The sequence below is a fragment of the Carettochelys insculpta genome, chromosome 2 (assembly GCF_033958435.1).
Source record: "Carettochelys insculpta isolate YL-2023 chromosome 2, ASM3395843v1, whole genome shotgun sequence".
NCBI lineage: Eukaryota > Metazoa > Chordata > Testudines > Carettochelyidae > Carettochelys > Carettochelys insculpta.
Genome location: NC_134138.1, coordinates 232,072,304 through 232,098,857, shown reverse-complemented (window position 1 = coordinate 232,098,857; position 26,554 = coordinate 232,072,304). Strand labels below are relative to the sequence as shown.

The window sequence follows — 26,554 nt, the reverse complement described above, 5'->3', positions numbered from 1 at the left end:
GAGAAATTGGTAGAAAATTTGACTGATACAGATCTGTAATATTTAGCCTTTCCCAATGGTCTTCAGAGTTTCACCTTTTCTTTCGAAAATAAAACATCCAAAATACTCTACTCGACAGCGGGAGATAAAGTTTTATTATGATTATTTGTCAATCCAAAAACACAGAACCATTTATATCAAAACATTACTCATATAAGTAAAAATCACACTGAATCCAACTAGACTGCTCATATAACTAACAGTTGGAAGGATCAGGTCCAAACACATACCATACTAACCCTAACCAGACACAGTAAAAGGCAACACAACCCCTTATTGGCCTGGATAGCACCCATAACCTAAACTGGGACAGATATAAAGTCCAAATTTTCCCAAATGACTAGTGATTTTGTGTGCCTCAGTTCTTGGATGCCCAACATGAGACACTAACAGGGCTTGATTTTCAGAAAGTGCTAGGCACTCAGCTGAAGATATTTCCCAGTGGTCCCCTGACTCAAGATTATACACCATCTGTAAAGGGAATTTAGGCATATTTATGTTCAGCTTTCTAATGCACAACTGATTTGGGCATTTGTGAAAATAATATTTAGGCTCCTAAATCAGTTAGGCATTGCAACAGTAAGTACAGCAACACCTAAATACTTTTGAAAATTGAGGTCAGTGTCCAAATGCTACAATCAAACCCATGAGAATAGGTACAGTTTCTGCCACTCAAAACCCAGTTTCGAGCAGTACAAAGCAGGTCCATTGGCATGCTCTGTATTTGCCCATGGTGTGAAAATGTCAAGTGGTTTTACACGTATAGTTTCAAAATTACCCACTTCTCTTAAGTGCTCGTCTTGGGTCTGATTTTTAGAGCTACTAACCACCTGCATCTCCCATTGAATGTGGTTTGATTTGTGGGTATCAGAGACCCTTGAATTGATGCAGTGGGTGTTTAGCACCTCGGCAAATCATGTCCGAAGTGTCTGAAACTGAACATTCACAGGCTGAGTTACCCAAAAGTAGTGATCAATGTGCTCCTCAACTTTGTGTATAGCAGACTGTGTACAGTTCTAGGTTTTATGTGTGAGACCATAATGGGCAGTGCTTTTGAGCACAGTGCCAGGAGACCTGTGTACTTCTGTGAAAATGAAGGTTCATGAGTCAGGGGCAGAGCTGGGCTGAAAATGGCAATTCTGCTTCACAGAGACTTTGGCGATTTTTGACATTTGGCTTCATTTTTATCGAGAACAAATAAAAAATGAAATTCTTCACAATATCCTCTACAATTCTCCAAAAACATTAAAAAATGAAATTTAAAAGATAAAAAAAATTGAAATTCTCCACAATTCTTTTAATATAGTCACACAGAAATTAAAAACTAAAACAAATTCTCTTCCCAGGGTTACTGGTGTCTTGGTTCTAGGGCAGCCAGGATAGCTGTGAGCCTAGGAGCTTGAGTTCTTGGAGCTTTCATGCTCTTGGCTGCTCATCAGTCTGCCAGACAAGCCATCCAAAGGCCCGGAGCCAGGGGTGCTGAGGAGCTAGATGGGGGACTTGCCAGGAAACCTCTCTTCTGTCCAGTAGAATTGTGTTGATATCAACGTGGTCCTGGTAAAATATTTTGATTTGGACCACAAAAACAAAAGCAAAAAAAAAAAGTGTTGTCAATTTTTTCATCCAACTCAAACAAAATGGCTAATGTAGGAAGTGCTGGAAAGGATTTCATTAGTTGAAAGTGATAAGCCAGATCATGACAGTAGAGTTCTGGCAAGAACCTTGCGGCTTTCAGTGGCTTTCACATCCTGGTCACTATCCAGTGACTAGCTAATCACTAGGGGTCTGAGTGAGTAGTGAAAACCTGACCCCAGCTAAGGTACTGCTCATGGTGTCTTGACTGGATGCTTGTCCAGTCCCACTGATTGATCTGCCTGTGCTTTTTAAGCCGGCAGAAGGCTCAGGAAGTTGCTTGTGCAACTGGCTGAATTACTAGCTGGCTGCTACATTGGACCCTGCCTTCCTGCTGACTCCTGAGTCCAGCTATTCTGACTGGCCTTCATTTTTGCTTTCATGATGCTTGTCTTGGCTCCTGACTTTGATACGGTCTCTGAGGTTTGGCTTAGCTTCTGACTCCGATTCCTGCTCTGACCACTAGGGTGATTACCCAAGCCCTGGTTGTGACCCTTGCTGCTTTCCTGGTGAAAGGATACCAGAGTTAAGCATCTTTTAATTTAATATATTTACATATGATAAAAGCCTGACTAATGACACTTAACCTATGCAGATTCCCTAATAATACTTCTTCACACTGGTCTCATAATCACGGCTGTCTGTGCTTGCTTTGATGGAACTCAGAGTATGGTGACATCTAAGACAGGCATTTCAATGTCTGAAATGCTCCTTAAATAGAACACACAGATGAGTATGACAGTGATAAAATTACCTTCTGGCTTACGGGATCTCTAGCATGTTACTGCATTATACGGCACGCAACGCACCCTTTGCTGCATTAAATAAACAAATACCGTTGAGGACAGACATGAGCGAGACATACACAGAAGGAGAGAGCATGGAAGAGAGAACTACTCGGGCAGCAACAGCCAAGATAGTGAAAAAAACTTTTCTTGAAGCTCTAAAATCAAACGACTACAAAACACTGGAAGATCTGTTGATGCAAAAGCAAATAGATGTGGACACAGTGTTTGAAGTGGAAGATGAGAACCTGATTTTGGCCTCATACAAACAAGGTAAAAGTAGAAGCTGCCGCTGCCGCATTTGCAAAACCTAAGCAAGCTGGGCTTAGTGACTTACTTTTGCAGAAGCAATTGTGGTGTTTTACGTGTTCAAAGTGTTAAAGCTTAACTTGATTTGGCCTTATTCTTCTTAGAATAGCCCATGATGACCCCTAATTCATTTACATGGAAATTAAAACCTAATGAGCTCCCTCCTCTGGAACCGTGTGAGTCACCAGGACCTGAAGTACTGGTGGGGTATGACTGCATTGTTCATCCTATTTCAAAGGCTCCTTACATGTGTGGTTGGGTGATTTAGATTAGCAGGGTGGGTCCACCACCATCCTCAGAGCTGCAGCTTCAGGGAAACCTGGAAGAAGAGTCCTTTGCTCTTTTCCTTCTCAGAGAACCCTACAGCACAGCCAGAACATATATATAGATTACTTATTCTAATTTTAATACTATGCCATGGCATCTCAATTCTGTATTTTTGAAAAGGAAATCTTCCGTCAAATAACATTTAAAGGCCAGGGCATTTCCTGGGGGTTGAGCTAAAAGAAGTATGCTGTAGCTTTACTGGAAGCTGAAAATGGGAAGGGTGAAACAACATAGGTTTGTACACACACACACACTCTGGTATATACAAACTCCCGATACATACCCAACCAATACACAAGAAAAAGCCCATCCAGAAACCTATGTTGTTTCACCCTTCCCATTTTCAGCTTCCAGTAAAACTACAGCATACTTCTTTTAGCTCAACCCCCAGGAAATGCCCTGGCCTTTAAATGTTATTTGACGGAAGATTTCCTTTTCAAAAATACAGAATTGAGATGCCATGGCATAGTATTAAAATTAGAATAAGTAATCTATTGGCACCCTGGGAAAATGGTGAAAACAAACACCTCAGCCACAGACTCCTCGTTATGGGATGAAAAAATAAACAAGCTCATAGTTAGGTGCTGGCCAATTTCCAACACATTTATGTCTTAAAAAAATAAAGCTGGTTTTATGCTCAGCTAACATCAAAACGCTCCTATATTTATTTTCTGCAAGACTTCTCAAGTGAATCTAAGGAGCAGTAATCTGAAAGCAAAATAATCTGAAAGTAAAATAACCTTTTTCAGTTATTAAAATCACATGGAAAAAGTTCAGTCTCTCAGTACTACAAATGACCTGTTTTTTCTGTGTTTGAAGAAGGGCTAATAACCTCATTTTTGCTTGTTTCCTGTGTATCTGACACACAGCTTTTACTTTCCTGGTTTCCAAGAGACAATGCTAGTGCACAATGTTCATTTTATTTGGGTGGGAGCTGAACAATGATGAATATATTGTTCAGATCCCATACAAATCAATGAATATAACACCTTAAAATATTGTCTCTTGTATGGCTATATAAAGTATCCGCTGAGTCTAGGGAAAATCCTGTCTTTGTTGAACAGACTGACTAATGAGGCTTTGATAAAGGGAGCTCCATGAGGAAAGAAAGAAGCCATTCTCATGAAGGCCCTAATCCTACACCATTAATTCAGTGGGAGCTTTGCCACTGAGTTCAATGATTGTACAGGTTGAACCTCTCTAATCCAGAACTCTCTTGTCTGGCAACATCAGTAATCTGGCATGATTTTAGTTAGACAGATGACCACTTATCACGGGTTTGGCCAAGTTTCCCGTGGTCCCATAAAGTTTGTTTAAAGCCACCAGTCCTGGCTCTCAGTGTTTTGTGCTGCTATTTAGCCGTAATTTACCCCAAATGTCTCTAAGAGCCCTGTAAGCAGTGGAAATGTTGGTAATGCGCTCGACTATATTGACCTCCTGTGGTCTGGCAAATTTTCTCATTTGGCACTGAGAGAGGCTCAACTTCTAGGATCGGAATAGGATGATACTGCACCCCCATGGCTGCTCTGTTTCCCCCCTTCAGGGGAAGGGCTGGTGGATCTAGATAGGACCGGTCCGCTCTGCCCAACCTCTCACATTCCTGCTCCTGAACCACTCCTGAAAGTACCCCATGCACTGGGACATAAGCAGCCTCTCTGAAGTAACATTATATTGCAGTGTTTCATGCTTACTCTTGTCTACTTAACAACAGCTTGCATATCAATTTGTACCATTTAGGCTAAATCTACACTAGCACACTACGTCAAAGTAGCCTATTTTGATGTAAGAACATTGAAATAGGCTACTTCGATGTGTGTCATCTACACATGCTCCAGGGCTGGTGCCATCGATGTTCAACGTTGAAGTAGCGACGGAGAATGTCAAAAGGAGCCACCCTGGAAGGAAATGCGGAGTGTCCACACACACAAGTCCTCCCCGTCGAAATAAGGGGCCATCAAAGCCCCAAGCTGCTCCCTTAAAGGGCCCCTCCCAGACACACTCAGCCTGCACAGCACGAGATCCACAGAGCCGATAACCGGTTGCAGACCCCGTGCACGCAGCATGGACCCCCAGCTGCAGCCAGAAGCCCTGGGCTAAGGGCTGCGGCACACGGCAACCATAGAGCCCCACAGAGGCTGGACAGAATGTTTCTCAACCCCTCAGCTGATGGACACCATGGAGGACCTCACTATTTCGATGTAGCGGGATGTGAATTGTCTACACATGCCCTACTTCAATGTTGAACGTTGAAGTAGGGCGCTATTCCCATCTTTGGATAGGAATAACGATTTTGACATCTCGCTGCCTAACGTCGATTTCAACATTGAAATAGCTCATGGGACGAGTAGCCGTGACGCATACTATTTTGATGTTGTGCCAGCTACTTCGAAGTAGCTGGCTAGTGTAGACACACCCTTAGAGTTTACAGCTGAGAATCATCTAGCTGCCAATTCACAGGCTCAGCTTAGTAATTAAAAAAAAAAATATCAAAGCAATGTTCTTCCCATACACCAAATCTCACAGGCATCAAGAAAGAGTCTGAATCTAGCTGGCTGCTTATGTAGTTGATACATAACAAGCAGTTCTGTGGCACCTTTGAGACTAAGATATTTATTAGGTCATGAGCTTTTGTGGGTAAAACCCACTTCCTCAGAAGAATCTGAGTCTATGTAGTTGATGTATGAGTACTGCTATTCTGCAGCTATATGAGCTGTGCTATACTGGCAATAGTAAAAGCTTGTATTTCTCAGCAGAATAAACAGATACACCTTGGAATATTAAGATGCTTCATTCACAGCTACTTTTAAGAGGTTCAGCCTCTTCAATCCGGCATTATCTCATCCAGCAGTATCGGACCATGGACATTTCAGGACCAGAGAGTCCCAGAGCTGGGGCGGGACCTGCATCAGCTGGGATGAGGGTTGGGCCAGAGCAGGGGCCAGCAGCTTGGCCTGGGCCAGAGCTGGAGCCCCCACCAACCCTGCTGTGGCCCTTGAAGGAGCACAGGGCTTGAGTCAAAGCCCTTGCTGGAGCCCCCTGCTGAGGCCTTGCAGGAGGAGGAAGAGGGAAGCTTGGGAGAAGAAGCCAGTGGGCCTCAGTGACTGGAGAGCTGGCAGTGGGTGCCACGGCTCTGGTGACTGGGGACCTGGCTGGGGAACAGTGCGGTTGGGAGGCCAGGGAGCTGGCAGGAAGCTGGCCAGGGAACCGCAGACTGGGAGCCATCTGGGAATCTGCATGGTTGGGAAGCTGTGGACCGGGAAGCCACTGAGGAGTCAGCTGGGGAACCACAGGGCTGGGAGTGGCCAGGGAACCATGGGGGGAGGAGGGGCTGGGGAGCCAGCTGGGGAGCTGCAGGGCTGGGACACTGCAGGCCAGGGAGCCACCAGAGAGCCAGCTGGTGAGCAGCAGGGTGAGAGCAGCCAGGGAACTGTGGAGTCAGGGAGCCAGCAGGAAGCCTGGAAAGTGGCTGGGGCTGGTGGCCAGGAGCGGAGCCGTGGCCACCCTGACTGCCCTGGCCCTTAGGGTGCTGGATCAGGGAGGTGCAACCTACATAAAATTTAAATGAAAATCAAACTATAAATATATATATTAAAAAAACTACAATAACAAACCAAAGCAAATTCTAGATATGGTGTTTGCCAATTTAATTGTGAGGAGAGTTACGCCAACCAGAAGAGGAAAGAACTAATGTTACAAGTTATATTTACCTTTTCCCATTCTTCTCTTGCTCATACAGTATATATGTTTCATACAACTATGGTCATATCACATTAAGGATAAACATTTAAAGTCATATGTACTAGGAAGTGCAGAAATTAAGGTTTCAATTAACTTGATCCCAATGTACATCCTGAATATTCTGGGTGCGCATTTTATGCTATAGAAGTATGAAGCCTACAGATTTCCCCATGGTGCACGGAGGAGAATGGCCAGGTGGGCTGGGGGAGGGGTCAGGCTGTGAGTGAGCGATGTAGAAATAGAAAGTGTCAGTATGCACCATGCAGTGAGGTTTTACATATTGTACTTCCTGAATCTTAACTGAAAACGTGGTCTTCACGTACAATTCATACTTGGAAGAGAATTGGTTAGGGAGCAGTACACAAAGTCTGTAACTCTGCTGCTCCTGGTCGAGATTATTATTTCATTTTATTTTCATACAGCTTATTAAAATCATCACTTCTGAGGCTATACGCAACCATCCAGAACCAGACATGCTTGGGTATGATATGGGGAACGCACTAAGTTCACTACAGACACTGCTATGTAGAGACGATAAAATTGTTGTGAGCATCTCTAAGTTCGGCTTTTTTAATTTGTGTCCTATCATGTCCTGCTGAGTCTGGACTACCTGCCGCCAGACATGTCTCAGGAACCTCTTGCTTCATTCAGGACTGACAAAACGTTTGAGTTAACACCTTTCTAATTGCACTGGTGTGGTGATCTGCGCAATTAGAATAATCCCCCTCAGAACAGAATAGAGGACTTGTGATCAGCTCACTGTGGGCCACAGAACCACCTTCTGGTCAGTGCTGTGGAAGAAGCTGGGAGAACAAGATGGGACCCAAAGGACAGTGAAATGAATGAAGGACAGTAAAATATTAGTTTCTAAAGTTTGATATTCCCAGGTAAATATAACTTTGTAATAGTAAAAAAACAAGAAAGCCTGCTTTTAAAAATATTACTAGAACAGTGCTACCAGTTTACACTGCATGAAGTCATTAGTTCAATTTTCCAATGAGAACTGTTCAATTACATTGAAAATTAAAAATATTCTTGCACAGTATCCAAGCACAATTTAATTATTAGCCTTTTTTATGCAGAATTATGACTGTGCACAGCTAATGATTCTGCAGGCCAGGTATTCAGTTCTTGAGTTGGACATGGAAATCAAATAACTATAGAATAGTACCACTTAATAAGTAATTGTCTTAAGCCTTATAATGCTAATGTATTGAACAACTGTATGTCAAATACGGCCACCGTCCTGCTCCTTCACTCCCCATGCCTAGAAGGAAAATGGCCAAGATGCCCATGATGCCATTTTACTTTCTGCTCAATATTTCTCAGGCAAAAAGTGAAATCTCAAGTGTAATGGGTTCCCTAACGTGAGTGTGTGTTTCAAAGAAAAAACTGTCATTGTGGCGAGGTATTGCTTCATGGTAAAACATTGAGGGGGACAAAGGGGGCTTCAGCAAAATTGCCAGAAAGAACCGGGAACATATTTGGAACCAAATTTCATGCAAAAATGTCATTGTTGTCACACGGACCTACCGACCAGTTAACTTGCTGCAATGTTGTACAGGGGGTCTCTGGTATACATCTCCCCACGTAATGTTATTTTACATTTACATCATTGCCGAAAAGCGCAATTGTTCTGCTTTACCTCCTGATATTCCCCCACACTCAAGCCCTCACATGCCCAGCATGCACGCCCGCCTAATTCGTATTGCGCACCGGCTTGGATCTGAAGCAAGCAGAAGTGCCTCTCTCACCAGTTTCCCTGAGCCCCTTGGCCAGAAACAAGGAGTTGTAAGAGGAGTTCTAAGCGTAATGCCAGTGCTAGTGGAATGAGTGGAGTTAGGGGATGTAAGCGGCGCTGGAGAAGTGTGACTCTGGGTGTAAAATTGGGCGTTATAAAGCAGAGTAAAAAAGGCGAACCTTCTGTTGCTATTGCTCACCATCCTGGACTGCCACCAATGACCTTGTATACTATTCTCAAGAAGGCTGAGGACATTGTGAGTAAAGCAAAGCATGCTTCAGAGCATTCCTCTGCAGAGATTACATGGCAAAGAAGTATTAAAATGGAAAAAATGGAACAGATGCTGGCTATATGGCTGGAACAGCTGCATAAAACCAATCCCCTGACCCGCCTACACTCATTCAGGAGAAGGCCGTCAGTTGTATGAGGACATAAAAATGGACAAAGAAGAGACTGCTGGGGAAGCTTTCCTTGCCAGCTGAAGATGGCTTCAACTGAGTCCAGAAAAGGTATGGATAAAAATGGGAAGTGCAGGGAGAGGCCGCTAGTGCTGACACGGAGGCAGCTGAAGTGTTTCCAGAAATCCTTAAGCAAGTGATTAATGAAGGCAGCTATAACCTCACTTGGTTTTTAAAGCAGAGGAAACAGGTCTGCATTGGAAACGGATGCCACCTAGAATTTATATTTCTATTAACGAAAAAAGCGCTTCTGGTTTCAAGGCCCCTCCAGATTGCTGAACTCTGCTGGTAAGGTCAACACTAACAGTGACAAGAAGCCCAAGCTTTTACTTGCCTATCAAAGTGACAACCCATGCACTATGAAAAACTGTAAGAAGTCCTGTGACACTTTATAGACTAACAGATATTTTGGAGCATAAACTTTTGTGGTCAAAAACCTGCTTCGTCAGATGCATTGCCCACAAAAGCTTATGGTCCAAAATATCTGTTAGTCTAAAAGGTGCCGCAGGACTTCTTGTTGCTTTTGAAGATACAGATTATCTAGGCTACCCCCTGGTACTTATGAAAAACTATAAAATCTTGGCTTCCTATCATATGGAAATCACACAGGATAACAAGACAAACTTTCCACAACTGGTTTATGGAGTACTTTGTCCCTGAAATGAAAAAGTATTACTAGGAACTAAATTTGACATGTAGGAGTCCTCTGATTCTGGATATGACCTGAATTATGAAGCCCTCTGTCCAAATGTAAAGCTCCTTTTGTGCTGCCTTGGACAACATCAATAATGCAGCCAGTGGACCAGGAGGTTAATGCCACCTTCAGGGCATGTTATTTGTGAGGCACATTTTGAGCACTCATCCAGCAAACTGATGGTGAGGGAGAGCCGCAGTCCAGGAATTTTGGAAAGATTCAGTAATATGATGCTGTGATGATCATTGATGCCACCGGTGAAGAAATCTCAGTTTGCCTGATGAGCAGTGTTTGCAAAAAGCTTATCCTGAGGCTGTGAAGGACTCCGTAGGGTTTGAGGAAACCCCCATTCATTCTGCACCTGGCAAGGGAGGCTGGTTTTGATGAACTTGAAGAGAATGGTGTGGAAGAGCTCTTGGAATCACATTCTACGACTCTCACTAATGAGGATCTTGCCAAATTAGACAAACAAGCATTCTGCACAGAAAGTATGGATGAAGAAGACAAAGATGATCAGATACATGAAAGAAAGGGGCTGAGGGCTGCTACCCCTCAACATATGTTTGATATGGCTGAGGATCTCATTGACACTTTTAAGGCAAATAATCATCTCATTGATCATTCTGCAAAGGTGGCACAGGCCATAAATGATGACTTGGCATGCTACAGAGAAATTTACAATGCCAAACTCTGGCATGGCAGCAAACAAAACAGGACCCTTTCTTTAAAAAGAAAGTGATGGAACCCAAAGTTAGTGATATTGAGATTGCATCCTCATGCTCTGCCTGAGTAGGAATTTTTTTTTAATTGCTGTTTAAAATGCTAAAGAATAAGGTTTTCAATTTAAAGTGATGTTTAAAAATGTTAATAAAAATGATGGGAATGTTAAAATATTTTTAAAATGCAGTTTAAAATTACTACAGTAATAAGGATGGGTTTAGATTTAAAATGCTGTTTAAAATGTTTTAATAAAAATGGTTTTCCTTTTCAATCATGGGAACATTAAAATATTTTTAAATATGCTGTTGACATGTGCTAATAAAAAGGTTTGTGATTTAAGATAAGCATGAATGAAATGTTTTTAAAAAATGCTGTTTAAAAGTACTAGTTAAATGGTGTTCAATTTAAAATAAGTGTGAATGAAATGTTATAAAAACGTCGGGGGGGTGAGTTGTGTTTTGGTTGTTCAGTATGAGGTGTTCAGAGCATAGTGTTATATCTCTTAGGGCCAGGAACCTAAGCCTCATGCATTCCATTGTTTCCTATGGAATAAGGTAAGGTAGATAGCGGAAAAGAGATAACTTCCACGTCTCATAGGTGACTTAGAGGACTTCGGGGAATGCATTATCTCATTTCCATTGATTACTATGGGGGAAAATTACCCGCTTTACATTGTTTCATTGTAAGTCCCAGTTTCCTGGAATGTATCTACAACATATAGCAGGGATCCCTGTCATGCACAGCCGTGCACCTGCAAAGGGTGGTTGGTGACAGTCTGTAATCCCACAGCAGCTACTTTGCAAGGGGAAGACAGAATCTAGGCTATGATGTGAAATCCTGAGATCTCCACATTAGAACAGCATGAGGAGCTACCTGTTGGGTCATAGGTTTAACTAAGGCTGTGTCTACGCTGAGCAGCTTTTAGTGGCAAGGCTATGTCATGGCAGTAATGTGGCATTTGGGGGAGGGGTTTAAGTACCCACGAATGACAGTTTTGTCGATCAGTTGCAAGTGCAGAAAAAGCCTAAGAGCACCACATCTGGGCCTAGGAGTGTTCTACTCAGCTCTCATTAGACATACTCGTGCTAGTTCTCCTGGACGCAGTGTGCTGAATATTGTGCCCCAGTAGCAAGGGCAGCAGCATGTGGCAGTAGTGGACTAGCCAACCTGAGCACAAACCCGCCAGAACCCCACAGCCTCAGCTGCCTCTTGCCACGCCCTGTGTGGCCCCAGCTACACTACCACGTTTCTCTCACCAGCTCAAGGAGAGCTTGTACAAGTATGCCCAACCACAACTGGGACTCTTACCACTAACTCCTAGCATGAACATCGCCTGAACGCTGCTTCTTGTACCAATATTGCATTCGCTCACCTGTTACCGAAGCAGAAAGCCTATTTCTCTTCCACCCCTACGGTTCAGCAGGTGCCATTTCAAAGGCTTTAGGCCTTTTTTATTCAGTCTTGGAGGTTGCAGGAAGAAATAAACTACTGTCAGAATACAGCGACATGGTCATTCATTTGTCGAAAGGTCAATCCATTTAGCCTGCATGCTGACACTACTTAATGGCAGTAAGGTTATTAGTCCTCAGACCTTGGCGTACATAGACTTGAACTGATTAAATTACATTAAAACAAAGCTGAAGTTCAACACCTCCCTCTAATGAGTCTAGGTTAGTGGCACTTCCTTATTCCAGGCTGGTAATGCATCTTTACTTTTTAACAGGCTACTGGCTGCCTAGTTATAAGTTAAAATCATCTTGGGCCACTGGACTGCATCTCTCAGCCATGTATGGACACCTGGAGAGCCTCATGGTACTGTTAGATCACAAAGCTGCCGTCAACTATAGACCAAATGGGAAAGCTGCTATCCATGTGGCGTGTGAAGTAGCGAACGCTGAGTGTCTCACGATCCTTTGCAACCATGGAGCTAGAGTTAACTGCTTTTCCCTGAGTGGCCACGCACCCTTACACTTCTGTACGACAAGGGCCTCTGTGCCTTGTGCTCAGCAGCTGCTCTGGAGAGGTACGTCAGATTGTCACTTACCTCTGAGGGAAACCCACGGCATTAAAGTTTCCTGACAGCAGCAGAAGTTTAAGATTCTGTAATATTTCATTAAGAAGCTAATAATCTTATTTCATGCTGTTACCCATGCCTTTGGTCCCTGGTGCTTCTATAACAATGTGTGCAGAGCCCCACTCGAACACAGCCAACTCAGAGGCGGGCTGCAGTCCAGCTGCGGGGTGGAAAGCAGAAATTCCAATCCAGGGCACCAGGGCAAATCCTTCCTTATGTCAGAAGTTGTCTCTAATGCCCACACAAAGGAGGCAAGGCCTCAGCTCTAAAAATAAATGCACACAGCCGCAGCGTATGCTGGCATTTGTATATTTGATAGATAAGCAGAGAGCACTTTTCATTTGAGTTCATCTACTGTAAAAGCTGCAGCTTTGTGCTTGTCCTCAAGTTTCAGGAAGTGTTTGCATATGGTGGGGTGGGGGTAGGCGGGGAATAGGGTGACCACATTTCCCTATGCCCAAAAGGGACATCTGACCTTCAGGGATGGGGGGCTGCTATCCCACGCATGTGCTGTCCAGCACCAAGCTGCTGTTACCTGCAGCCACAAGCAGGAGTCTGCTTTGGCTTTGCTGACCAGGGAAGGGCAGCTCAGCAGGGGGTGTGCATTAATATACAGGGTAGTTTACCTGCTTGTTAAAAAAAGTCAAGACGCCTGCCTGAGACCTGAAATACGGGACAGTCTCATTAAAAATTGGACAGATGGTTACACTCGTATGGATAGGGGGACAGGAAATACTCCAACTGACTTGAGTGGAAGCAAATGGACCATTAAAATATTGGAAAAGGAAGAAAATAACATCAGACTTACTTACATAACACCCACATGTGACCCACAAAGAACATTATTACAGTTACTAAATCAAATACTCAGATGCTAGTGTAATCCTTTTATTAATGCCAGGTGCCAGCCAGAAGGGCTGGGTTCAGCTTCTAGGGGGGTTTCTGTCAAGGATACAAACAACCAGCTCGAGCCCCCAGCCAGTGGCCTGGGACAATCTCACCCCACTTGCTGGGTGCCTGTAAGGCAGCTCTCCCGCCCCCTTGCAAGCACAGAGCCTAAGATCGAAACAGCTTATTTAATGACAATAACCTACCCCAGGTTTACGGTGACAGATGCGGTATATCTAAGCCAAGGGGAGACAAACCCCTTTAACAAAATACCATCCCCATACGCTATAGAACCAAGACTCTTGCTGGGGCTCTTTGCCCTTCCCCCACACACAGTTACAGGGTGTACCTCTCGCGGTGCAGTCCCTCACCCAGAGCCCACAGATACATCACCAGGGCAGTACTAGCTGTCCACTTGTCAGCAGCATCCCACTAACTGCCACCTGCTGGCCACTGGCTACTCCTCCTACCGGCTGCCTGCCAGTTGCGCCATCCATCTGTCCACTGCTCCCTTACCGGCTGCCTGCCGGTCGCACCATCTGCGCCGTCTGCTGCTCCTCCTACCAGCCGCTGCCGGTTGCCATCGTCCGCTGCTCCTTTACTGGCTGCCCACAGTCACGCTGTCCACCACTGCTTCCTTACCGGCCACCCGTCTGTCGCCGTCATCTGCCACTCCTCCTACCGGCTGCCCGCTGGTTGCTGTCATCCGCTGCTCCTCCTGCCGGCCGCCCGCCAGTTGCACTGTCTGCTGCTGCTCCCTTACTGGCCGCCCGCCAGTTGCTGTCATCTACCACTCCACCTACTGGCTGCCCACCAGCATCGGCTGGGGCATCACCCTGAGGCAGAACCCTGTGATTTCAGCTCTGTGTGGCCTCAGCTGCCACTCCATGATTTCAGCTTTAATATCTTCAGTGTGGAGTTTTATGAAAACCCTAGTAGCCAGCTCTACCTTTCAACAGGTGGGGAGGGCTAGTTAAGCCAGGTTTATAGCTATATGGCCAAGGCATAGGCAGGGCCAAGGCACTTAGCAAGCTGGCTTAACTAGTTCCCCTCCCCTCCTCCCTTACAATGCTTTAAACCAGGTTGCCCTGTGTAATCAATGTTTTATGCAGCTATGGCGACTGCCCTGTCCCCCACAACTACGCAGAGCATTGGTGAGATCCCACAACTCCCACACATTGCAAATGGCTCTTACTTCATCTAGAGGAATTTCAGCAATTTCCGGTGGCTGTGGGCATCGTGACAATGCATCTGCGTCGATGTTGCTTTTTCCCGATCGGTACTGTACGCTGAACTCATAGCTGGCCAAGGCAGCCACCCTTCTCTGCCCAGTCGCGTTTAGCTTAGCACTTGTCAATACATACTTTAATGGATTGTTGTCTGTCCATACTTGGAACTTAGCACCATACAGGTAGTGATGAAACTTTTTAGTGATGGCCCACTTTAAGGCCAAGAACTTTAGCTTGTGGGTGGGGTAACAGGTCTTATGGTTAGACAATTCTTGGCTGGCAAAGGCCACAGGTCTATGTTTGCTGTCCACTTTTTGGTATAAACCACCCCAATCCTTTTAAACTGGCATCCATATGTAAAATAAAGGGTTTGTTTGGGTTGACAAATACTAGGACTGGAGCATGAGTTAGGCAGTTAATGATCTTTTGAAAAGCTTTTTTACACCTTTTATTCCATTGTGATTTAAAAGGCTTTAGCAGACCACGGCGCATTTGCTTTGGAAGTTTTGAGGGCCTTCCCTTACCTTTGGTCTTAGTCTTGCTCTTGTTGAGTGGGTATCTGCGAGTGAGATTATTTAAAGGCTTGATAATGCAAGCATAATGTTTTACAAATTTACGGTAGTATTTACTAAATCCTAGAAAGGTTTTAAGCTTCCGGTAATTGTTGGGACGTGGCCATGTGACAAGTGCCTTAATTTTGTTTGGATTAGTACTTACACCTTCCTGGGACACAATGGCTGTGTCTACACGTGCACGCTACTTCGAAGTAGCGGCACTAACTTCGAAATAGCACCCGTTGCGGCTACACACGTCGGGCGCTATTTCGAAGTTAACTTCGACGTTAGGCGGCGAGACGTCGAAGTCGCTAACCTCATGAGGGGATCAGAATAGCGCCCTACTTCGACGTTCAACGTCGAAGTAGGGACCGTGTAGACGATCCGCGTCCCGCAACGTTGAAATTGTGGGGTCCTCCATGGCAGCCATCAGCTGGGGGGTTGAGAGACGCTGTCTCTCCAGCCCGTGCGGGGCTCTATGGTCACCGTGTGCAGCAGCCTTTAGCCCAGGGCTTCTGGCTGCTGCTGCGGCAGCGGGGGATTCATGCTGCATGCACAGGGTCTGCAACTCGTTGTCGGCTCTGTGTATCTTGTGCTGTTTAGTGCAAGTGTGTCTGGGAGGGGCCCTTTAAGGGAGCGGCTGCCTGTTGAGTCCGCCCTGTGACCCTGTCTGCAGCTGTGCCTGGCACCCTTATTTCGATGTGTGCTACTTTGGCATGTAGACGTTCCCTCGCAGCGCCTATTTCGATGTGGTGCTGCGCAACGTCGATGTTGAACATCGACGTTGCCAGCCCTGGAGCACGTGTAGACGTTATTCATCGAAATAGCCTATTTCGATGTCGCCACATCGAAATAGGCTACTTCGATGTAGGCTTCACGTGTAGACGTAGCCAATGTGACCCACATACTTTACCGATGTTTTACAGAACTGGCATTTGTTGATAGAAAGTTTTAACCCATAGGCCTTCAACCGGTCGAGGACCTTAAGAAGTCTTTTTTTATGCTTCTTTAATGTTTTTTTTATGTGATTAGGTTATTTAAGTAAACCAAGACTTGCAGTAGGTTTATGTTTTTTACAACTTTTTTCATAAGACACTGCAATGTGGCTGATGCCCCAGAAATTCCTTGCGGCATTCGTTTGAACTGGTAGAACCCTAATGGGCAGATGAAGGCTGGTTTTTTCTTATTTTTTGCTCCCAGGGGAATCTGATAATATTCACTTTGAAGGTTTAAAACTGAAAACCACTGGCCTTCTAGCAGGCAGTTTAAGGCATCTTAGATTCATGGCATAGTGTACTGATTAATTACGGTATGGCTGTTTAAGGTGCAGTAGTTAATACACATTTGAGTTTTTTAATTTTTTTTATGGACCACCACAATGGGTGAAGCGTATGGGCTGCGGAACTCTGTAATGATGCCATTTTTTGCCGGCTTTTGAAGATGTTGTTGCATATGTTTTATTTTAGAAAGGGCGATCTTTCTAGACCTTTTCCGGAAAGGTTGAGAATTATGCAGTCTGATGTTGTGCTTGACCCCTTTCGCATATTTTACATTTTACTTATGCAGTGAGAATACCTTTGATTTTTTGCAAAGCTTCTCCCTTAACCGCGTCTTTTATTCCTTGGACAGTGGTGAATTTTTAAAGTTAAATTTTTTTGGATCTATTGTTGGGGCCGGGGTGCCACACTGAGGCCTTATTACTGCTTTGGGCTTAAAAAGGTTTGCTATTTTTTGCCCTTGCTTTACAACAATATTATGAGTTGTTTTACTAGCAATTAGTATAGTCACCTTTTTTTGGGCTTTAGCGGGTAAGACTATGACACCACTGGGAACCCGCACTCCGTCAGGAAGGCCTCCATTAGCTGATTGCTCTACCATAGCTAGAGTCCCTCCACTGCCCTTTAGCCAGGTATTCCTGGTGAGCACCTCTTGCTCTGTCCTTGCAGGCACTACTACAGGAGTTGTGCCCACATACCTTAAGGCACCCATTGGTAGTTTAGGTGAGTTCTGTTTAACATTCTTAATTTTTTTGTAGGCTTTAGCACAAAGTGCATGAATCATTAGGGTGCTTAGGTATTGGTCCCCAGCCTGTCGTCTGCAGTATTTTGCCAGTACTTTAAAGAGACTGGAGTTGGTCCCTATTAATACAGGCACATTAGAGATCCCCTTGGGGTCAGGGCATATTAAGGCAACTGTATCTACCTCCTCTTTTACCCCTGCCACTTCTTCCGGGAACTTTAGGTGCACTGTGATATATCCTGCATAGGGGTGTTTATGCTGAGTTCACACAGGCCGAGACCCGTCAGTGGATGGATAAGCAGGTGCCCAAGCCTTTGTTGATAGAATGACTGGAATATGATAGTCACTTGAGATCCTGTATTAAGTACAGCTTTACACTGACTTTTGCTTTAGGCCCTATTAGTCCTTGTGGGAAGGCCATGGGTCTGTTTTTTTTAGGGGAACCTTTAATACCTGAGGGTGTAGGCGGCTCTTTTCCCAAACCCTGTAGCCATTTCCCAACCTTTTCCCAGGTGACCCTTTGCTTTTGGTACACTAGGGTTGGATTTTTTTTTTTGACATTTTGCTGCAATGTGTTCTTTTTGACCACATTTGTAGCAGAAGAAACATTGATTACACAGGGCTCCCTGGTTTAAAGCATCATAAGGGAGAGGTATTAGTTAAGCCAGCTTGATAAGTGCCTTAGCCCTGCCTATACCCTGGCCATATAGCTATAAGCCTGGCTTAACTAGTCCTCCCCACTTGCCTTACAATGCTTTAAACCAGGGAGCCTTGTGTAATCAATGTTTTATGCAGCTATGATGACTGCCCTGTCCCCCCACAAAAACCTAGAGCATTGGTGAGATTGCACAACTCCCACACTAAGGGTGTGTCTACACAGGCGGAAATCCTTGAAATAGCCATGCTAATGGCCATTTTGAAGATTACTAATGAGGCACTGAATAGTCATTAGTAATCTTCAAAATATGACTGTTTCAAAGACATGTGCCTGTGTAGACACAGCCTAAGTGTTAGCATAAATTGTAATTTTACAACAACGTCTTAACAATAGACCAAATCTCATGGCTTACTTGCTACCCATTAGGCTTTGCCTGAAAGCTATCACACATGCACACCTTTGCATTCTTACGCAAGTGATCTCTGGGAGACACATTCCTCCCAGCCTTCAGCAGCGTCGCGTTCCTGCTGCCACATTCCTTACACTAGGGAATACCAGAATGAACGTTGCCTGTGCAATCTCAGTCTGGCTCCTTTGTGTAACTTATAGATCACATCATAATTAGGGTCAGCAGATGTCCAGCTTTTAAAGGGACAGTCCTGCATTTGAGCCCTCCTGCAGGTGTCTCTACTCTTTCTTAAGAATGGGCCCCCTGTCTCAGATTCCTTGTTGCTTCGCTCCTCTGAGTATTGGTGGGTTCTCCTGCTGCCTGGATCCTTGTTTATGATCCCACCAGCAATTGGGGGGGCATCCGTGGCTGGCAACAGGGGCAAGTGTGCAAGGCTGGAGGTCAGGCAAAGCTGCAGCGTGCAGGGATGGCTGTTTGCCCCTACTGCTCCATCAGTACACTCTCTGCTGTATACAGGTGTAACTGCCCACAGGGGGACTCAAACCTCGGACCTCTGGAGCTTAGTGCAGGCACCTCTGCAGCTTGAGCTAAAGGGCAGCTGGCTCACAACTTAGGTTGTAGAGGACATGTTCTTTTTCTGTGAAGTGGTCATGGTACCACTACATGGGTTACACAGGCTCTTGGCCAGCTACGTCCTGCCACCTCTGTCCATTCCCAGCCAGCACTGGCTGTTTGCTGCAGTGGCAGGTGAGTGTGGGGAAATGGTTGCTGGGTATGCACATCTGCTGCCCACACATTTGTCCTTTAAATGCCCCCCCCCACTGGGCTCTCCCAGCTGTCCCCTTCAGCCCCTCAGCCCAGCTGCTCCTGTACCTCCTCCCCGGCAGGGTGCGTCCTGCTCCCAGCACTGTGCAGACAACTGGCCCTGGTCAGATCATTCAGCTCACCAACAGCCTGGCTGGCTGGCTCCTTCCTTCCCGCGCTGCCTCTGGCTTGGCTGGTGCCCAGGGAAAGTGCAAGGCTTTATGGCCTGGGATGCTGGCTGGCCAGGAGGAGCCGAGCCCTGCAGAGGCTAACGCCCTGCACAGTGCTGGCATAGGGAAGCATCTCCGCCCCTCAGCTAATATTTGGGGTCTTGGGGAGGAAATTATTTCTAGTCTGTTCACACCACAACCTTACAGGCTCCGCAAGCTGGGCAGGGGCATTAAGTACCTTCTTCATGAGCCACCCCACCCTAGGGCCTGCACCTTGGAAGTGTGAGACTGCTATGTCCTCTGTGCACCCCTCCTGCTAAGCTACCTCTTTGGCCTGGCTGGCTGAAGTCATGCTTGGGGGTTAACCCCTTCCTGCCTGAGCTGTAGTCAGGGGACAAGGAGTAGCTTGGTTCTGTTGGTGGCCAGCAGCAGCTTGGAGTTATCAGCTGCCTTTCTATGGGCAGGAAGGAACAAGCTGCTTCTCGCCACAGGAAGGAGGAGGTGTAAAGTGGACTAGATGATTTCTGAAAAGACATGGGCCAAGTCACCCCCAAGCTCTACCCCCGTGCACAGCGCCAAAGGGCAGCTGCTGCCGTGCTCTGGTGTGAGCCCTCAGAGAATTCTGGAGAAAGTTGCCCTGTGACCCTGCATGCCCCTGTGTGTGGCCTGGAGAAGATATGGCACCAGGTACCAGGAGAGCTGGGTCTGTCCCAGGAGCCCAGCCAGGCATGGAGAGTGGAGAGCACTGGGCAGGGAGGGTTGCATCAGGTCACTCTATTGTACCCATTCTCAAGTAAGAGAGGTGTAAAGAAGTGTGTCTTTGTGTCACCTTTCCCCATACAAACCTTAGAGAAGGTAAGTAGAAAGACTCCAGCTGTGCACTATTCCTTTTTAACAGGGGCTTCGACAGTGCTTTTTGTCTAGAAAAAAAGGCACCAGAACTCATGTCTGATGATTCCTCAGAGGGGTTAGGGAGTTCAATTTTAATGAAAACAATTCAAAATAATGGTCTTCGAACACTTTTTTGGTGGAAAGCGACCCAGTGGAACTGTACGCCCCACCCTGATGTTTAAAAACTGCCTAAAATATGTAACAACTATTTTAAGTTAAGCGGGGAAGAAGGCAATGTCAGGGGGTTGAATCTCTGCCCCAGCACCTCCTGCTGAGCTGTCTGGGAATCAGCTCTCATGACTCCCTACACAGGGTCACAGTTCTCGTGACCCTCTACTAGCAGCATCCCACCTCTGGCACTTCTAGTTCTCTCCCTGTCCAGACCCACACTGGTCTCAATCCATGGCCTACCATTGGGCAGCCTCATACTATGGCCCTGCCCTTCTTCCAAGAGAATTAAACAACCCACTGTCTTGTAATGAGCCCCAGGGGCCTGCTGCAGTCCTCAGTCTAGCTCAGGGGTGGGTAATAATTTCTGATGAGAGGCCACACCAAGAGTTTGGAAAGTAGCCAAGGTCTGCACCCTTCCATGACATTAATGGAGAAGGTGCACAATCTGGGATAGAGGTTGTGTGCAGAAAGGAGCTTGGGTAAGAGACTGGGGTGCAGGGGTGCCTGGGGTCTGGGTGGGAGTTTGGGTGAAGGAAGTGGTTGTGACCTTCATTGCATGGGGTTGGGTTGTGAATTAGGGGAAAAGGGGGTTGTGACCTGCTGCAGGGGACTGTGGTGCAGGAGGGGGTGCAGGGATTTCAGCTGTGATAGAGGGCAGGAGGAGGTTGGGGCATAGATAGAGGGCTAGATAGATAGAGGGCAGGGGAGTAGTTATTAATGGTGCTCAACCCTGCTGGAAAGGTATAACAAGTGGGGTTCCACAGGGGTCTGTATTGGGACCGATTCTGTTCAATATCTTCAATGATTTAGATATTGGCATATACAGTACGCTTATTAAGTTTGCAGATGATACCAAGCTAGGAGGGATTGCAACTGCTTTGGAGAACAGGGTCATAATTCAAAATGATCTGAACAAATTGGAGAAATGGTCTGAGGTCAACAGGATGAAGTTTACTAAAGACAAATGCAAAGTGTTCCTCTTAGGAAGGAACAATCAGTTTCACACATACAGAATGGGAAGCAACTGTCTAGGAAGGAATATGGCAGAAAGGGATCTAGGGGTTATAGATCCAGGGGTTATAGTGGACCACAGGCTAAATATGAGTCAACAGTGTGATGCTGTTGCAAAAAGAGCAAACATGATTTTGGGATGCATTAACAGGTGTGTTGTGAACAAGACACGAGAAGTCTTTCTCCCGCTCTACTCTGCGCTGGTTAGGCCTCAGCTGGAGTATTGTGTCCAGTTCTGGGTGCCACATTTCAAGAAAGTTGTGGAGAAATTGGAAAGGGTCCAGAAAAGAGCAACAAGAATGATCAAAGTTCTAGAGAACATGACCTACGAAGAAAGGCTGAAAGAATTGGGCTTGTTTAGTCTGGAAAAAAAGAAGATTAAGGGGGGACATGATAGCGGTTATCAGGTATTTAAAAGGGTGTCATAACAAGGAGGGAGAAAACTTGTTCTTCTTGGCTTCTGAGGATAGAACAAGAAGCAATGGGCTTAAACTGCAGCAAGGGAGGTTTAGGTTGGACATTAGGAAAAAGTTCCCAACTGTCAGGGTGGTCAAACAGTGGAATAAATTGCCTGCGGAGGTTGTGGAATCTCCATCTCTGGAGATATTTAAGGACATGTTAGATAAATGTCTATCAAGGATTTTCTAGGCAGTACTTGGTCCTGCCATGAGGGCAGGGGGCTGGACTCGATGACCTCTCAAGATCCCTTCCAGTCCTAGCATTCTATGGTTTTATGAGGTTGTGACCTGGAGCAGATGACTGGGATGCAGGGTCTGGGAGGTGGTATGGGTACAGGAGGAGGGCAGAGGATTTGGGTTGCATGGAAGAGGGGCAGGAGCAGGGGAGCAGATGGTTGGGTGGAGGGTGGGTCTGGGGTCTCAGAGGCAGCAGACTTACCTGGGTGACTCCCAGCCAGCAACCATGCAGGTTTCCTAGGCAGGCTCCCTGACCACCTGGCTATGGCAGGGGCCATGTGCTCTGTGAATAGCCATGAGCTGGAGGTGCAAGCCCGAGCTGGAGGCACCCCGCAGGGCCCAAGCCATGGCTGGAGGCAGCACATGAGCTGCATCTGGAGGCACCCTGTGGCTGGAAGCGCCCCATGGCTGGAGGCACTCTGGGGTATGTGAGACACAGCTGGAAGCACCCTGTAGCTGGAGGTGTGAGCTGTGGCTGGAGGCGCCCTGTGGTACTAAAATAACAGGGAAAAGGTGGTGGAATGCCGTTCCAGTGCATTCCGCCAGAAAAAAAGCCCTGGGCTTAGTCAACGTGCTGTTAATTTTAATGTTATTACTGCATAGTGCTGATTGCTATTGAATTCACTTGACTGCCAGTAATTTTACCAGGTATCCCTTATTCAGTGTTGGGAAATATGATCTCTCTATAGAGCTGCTAAAAACAGGTGTGTGTTTTTTTAACATGGGCAAAGACATGTATTTTCCCCAGCTTTGTACTTGGAAATAGCTGAACTGCTTGGGCTGCAATTTTCCAAGAATCGTTCAACCTGAGACAAACATGCAGCATCGGAAATTTCAGCCCAAGTGCTTAAAGCATGGCACAGTTATAACTAACTGAAAGCAACGTCTTATCCTGAAAGGAATTGAGTGATCTCAGTAATAGGCAGTGCTATCAGTCCAACCTGTAATTGGAATTATGGCAAAGGCGAGCTCTTTGATTTCGTTTGTTACATGTGTTATTATTATGGACCTTTTCTTACATGGACTTCTCAGAGCTTGCGTATGCCTTGTTGGCAAAGCCATTATGATCCCAAGCACGTTACCACACCACTTTCCTTCGGCTGGAAGGTACCTATTATTTTGTGCAGTAGAAAAGAAAATTAACACCATCAGCTTTATTCTTCCTGAAGCAAACAGTCCTGAGAGTGGGTGTTAGTTTCACTACCACAGAAAAGCCTAAAAAGGAAAACGTGCTCTTGCAAATTCAGTGTAAGATGCATGTAAATGAAAATACATATTCTGAAGGCTTTCTCCTCCTAGTTATCACTAACACCATAACAACTGAGAATGACAGAGCCACCTTTCATCCCAAAGCACTTTATAAACAGAAACTCCTTTGCAAGCTAAATATCGAGATTCCACACGAAAGCTCTGGGGTGAAGAGAGGCAGTTGATTAGCAGTGCATGGTGACATACCCCCTTCACTTCCCGCGCCTGCACTGAAGGCTCACAAGTGTAAGTCTCATTCCTGTCTTGCCCAGCCCCACGTCTTCAGTTGTTTCTCTGCTATCCCTGACCGCACGTCCCAGCAACAACTCAAGCCCAGGGTGACTAAAACAGAGCTCTTGTCTTTCTGCCTTTTCTGTCCATGTTAGCCTCCATCCGATCCATCAGCCTGGTGAGCCGGACCTAGTTGTTCACTCTGCTTTCTCCTCCTCACCCGTTCCTGATGCTGGCACAAAATCTTATCTGGGCTTGCAAGGGTGGAAAATTAGAGGCATCAGCCCTCTTTAGACATAACCATGGAGGGGCTTCCATAAGACTGAGGCTCCCGGGAGCATGTTACAGTGCTTGCCCTGACCCTCTTCTGTGCTCCTGATTCTGCTAACTTTGATTTTCCTTCATTCTGGAGAGTGAAATCCATCAGCTTATAATTTTGGTTCTGCAATGGCTTGCAATTGTTGAGGGCAAACTGTAGCAAGGATGGAGGGAGACAATCAGAAACTCAGTCACAGTAATCAGGAATGAAGCTGCCTCCCATGATTTGGGTAGAAACAATACAAAGAGAAAGACAGACTTTATACTCCTTTTCCTTTGGCCTCTGTTCAGAAGCGAGGAACTGGTTGCACACTAGATGGAGCTGTTGTTTCAGCAGGAATATTAATTTACCAGGGCATGAAGCAGTTTGATTAAGTCTATTAACAGCTTGAAGAAAAGGGTCTGATCCTGAAGTGATGCCTTAAGTTGAACTATACTGATTTACACCACCTGTGGGTCTGGCTCAGAATGCTTTTCCCCGTGACTTTCTATTAAGTGAGATGCCTGCAGCAACTGCTTTCAGGGGTGTTAATTTTGTCCTGGGCTTTTTATTGACATAAAAGTGAAAAGTATCCCCTTTTCTCTGCTGCCTGATTTATACCAGAAAGAATTTCAGAAAAAAATTTGAATATGAAACTGAGCGAACCCAAAAGATACAGATAGACCGGAGCTGGGAAGCTTGAATCTGGATCTAAATGTGAACTATTTCATGCTCATCAGCTGTTAGATCTGCAGTGGAGGCACAGGAAACTCAGAGGCCATTGTCATGGACCATGTCCATCTCCACCTGGAACACATAGCCTTCCACCCAACTTCCCAGTCTCTTTGAAAGGTTGGCGGCAAAGGGGGCCAGTGACTGTGCCCCCTCTTCTAAATCTGCCCTATATTCTGCTCCAGTGTTGCGTGTGAGTTATTGCAGACTCTGATGGTGGTAATTTTCTACAGATTTTTGGAAATCTGCATAGGCCTGACACTGTTCCCAAGTGCACCTCATTGGGAACTTTTCAACATGACCAAATATTTTTGGGGAATATACCTGTGATGATGCCCCCATGCCTTATGAAAACTCAGATAATTCAGAGATGCTTTGGACACAATACCTCACGTAACTTACCAATTTTAATGCTACAATCTGCTCGATCTTTCTTTTCTAATTTGGTCCACATATTATTTTTCTATGTGATGTTAGAAATATGAAATGTAAGTCTGTTTACAGTTTTAAATGTGCTGATGAGCGATTCATTACTCATGTCATGGGAACCCTAATGACTAGGTGATCAACTTAACAAATTGCAAACAGCCTTATTTGTCCTGTAAGTCTAAAAGATGGTTGGTGCTAGCAAAGACATGTGACCATATCATCTGGTACTGAAAGCCATTTTGATTCAGCATTTTTCCCTGGGAAGCGGGATTATAGAGCAAAGATCCCCGTCTGCTCCCACCCCGTGCCACCTTTTAGGGAAAGTCTATTTAAGCATGGGAGGCTATTAGGTTTTGTGTTCAGACTTCCTTGGAATCTGTCTGACACATCTAAAGAGAAAGAAGATTACAAAAGGCTGTTCAAGAAATCAGAACAAAAGAACAGCTCTGGTTTGAAGATGCTACCTGACGTGAGAACAGCTATGTAGGGTAAGAATCTACATGTGATAGGTTTCTTAAGGGAGTTAGAACCAGCTATGCATTTTCTTTTTATTGCAATTTAGTAACTTACTTTGATCTGTCTGTTTTCACTTCTAACCATTTAAATCCTACTGTTGATGATGAATAAAAACTCTTTTAAAATGATCGAACTCAGTATAAATAATTGTTGCCTGGGGGCACAACTGCGCATATCTCCTTTCATTGATAAAGGGGGCTTACCTGATGAGCTCTCTCCATGCAAAACTTGCAGAGACAGATTTTATTTGGGGTTTTGGTCCCTTTTGGGGGATGGTCTCCTGGGAACTGTGTCCTAGAACTGCATCCTCCCAGAGCTGAAGTGGATCAGTATCTGCTTTTGAGGGGTGCAGTAACTCTAACTGCAGAGAACCAATTATGCATATCTATATTTATAAGCCACTTTTCATAAAGCATGTGGTGGGGGAGGGGGGAAACTGTCATAGTATCAGTTTCAACTAAACTTTTGTTGGGATGTTGCTTAGATCCAGGATGAAATTTCTGAGCAGAGGAGGGAGAAACAGATCCTAGAGTAGCAAATGGCCTGATGGTTTGGGCACTCATGTAGGATGTAGAAAACCACATTCAAGACCCTTCTTTACCTGCTTGAGACCAGGATTTGAATCTGCATCTCACATATCCTAGGCAGCTTCTTTAACTAATGGACTATTAGCTATTCAAGAGCAGCTGTCTCCCAGTCTGTCCTATTGGAGCTGTTCTTTGTATAAACCAGGGGTCTCAGATTCCTGGCCCATTGGCTGTGTGCAGCCCAAGTACTTCCCCAGTCCAGCCCACAAAATATTTTGAAAAAGTTATTTAACTAGGCCTGCGTGGCTGCCGGCTCAGAGGGGGTGGAGATGGGGCATGAGCACTCATCCACACACATGACTCCCAAAAGCACCTCGATCCCCTCATTCTCTCATAGTCCCAGATGTGAAGGGCTCTACTTGGTCCAGGAATCTGTGCTGGCTGCCTCTGCCGTGATGCAAAACATGCTGGTCAGGGGGCCACCTGAGTTGATGTGCTTCTTCAGCCAGCGAGGTGAGGGGCATGGGCAGAGCACGGAGGAAGTGGGTTTTGCTTTC

At 45.6% G+C, this 26,554-nt stretch overlaps 1 protein-coding gene across 3 annotated transcripts in view; it reads left to right on the top strand.

Moving 5' to 3' along the window:
- The first annotated feature begins 2,446 nt into the window (after nt 1-2,446).
- The window catches only part of ASB4 (ankyrin repeat and SOCS box containing 4), a 79,072-nt gene continuing 54,964 nt past the window's right edge, over nt 2,447-26,554 (top strand). For all 3 annotated transcript variants that reach the window (XM_074984708.1, XM_074984707.1, XM_074984706.1), the window contains exons 1-2: nt 2,447-2,729; nt 12,167-12,466. In XM_074984708.1, coding sequence (XP_074840809.1) covers nt 2,450-2,729; nt 12,167-12,466 — 580 coding nt within the window. In that variant the 5' untranslated portion in view covers nt 2,447-2,449. The remainder of the gene's footprint in view (nt 2,730-12,166; nt 12,467-26,554) is intronic.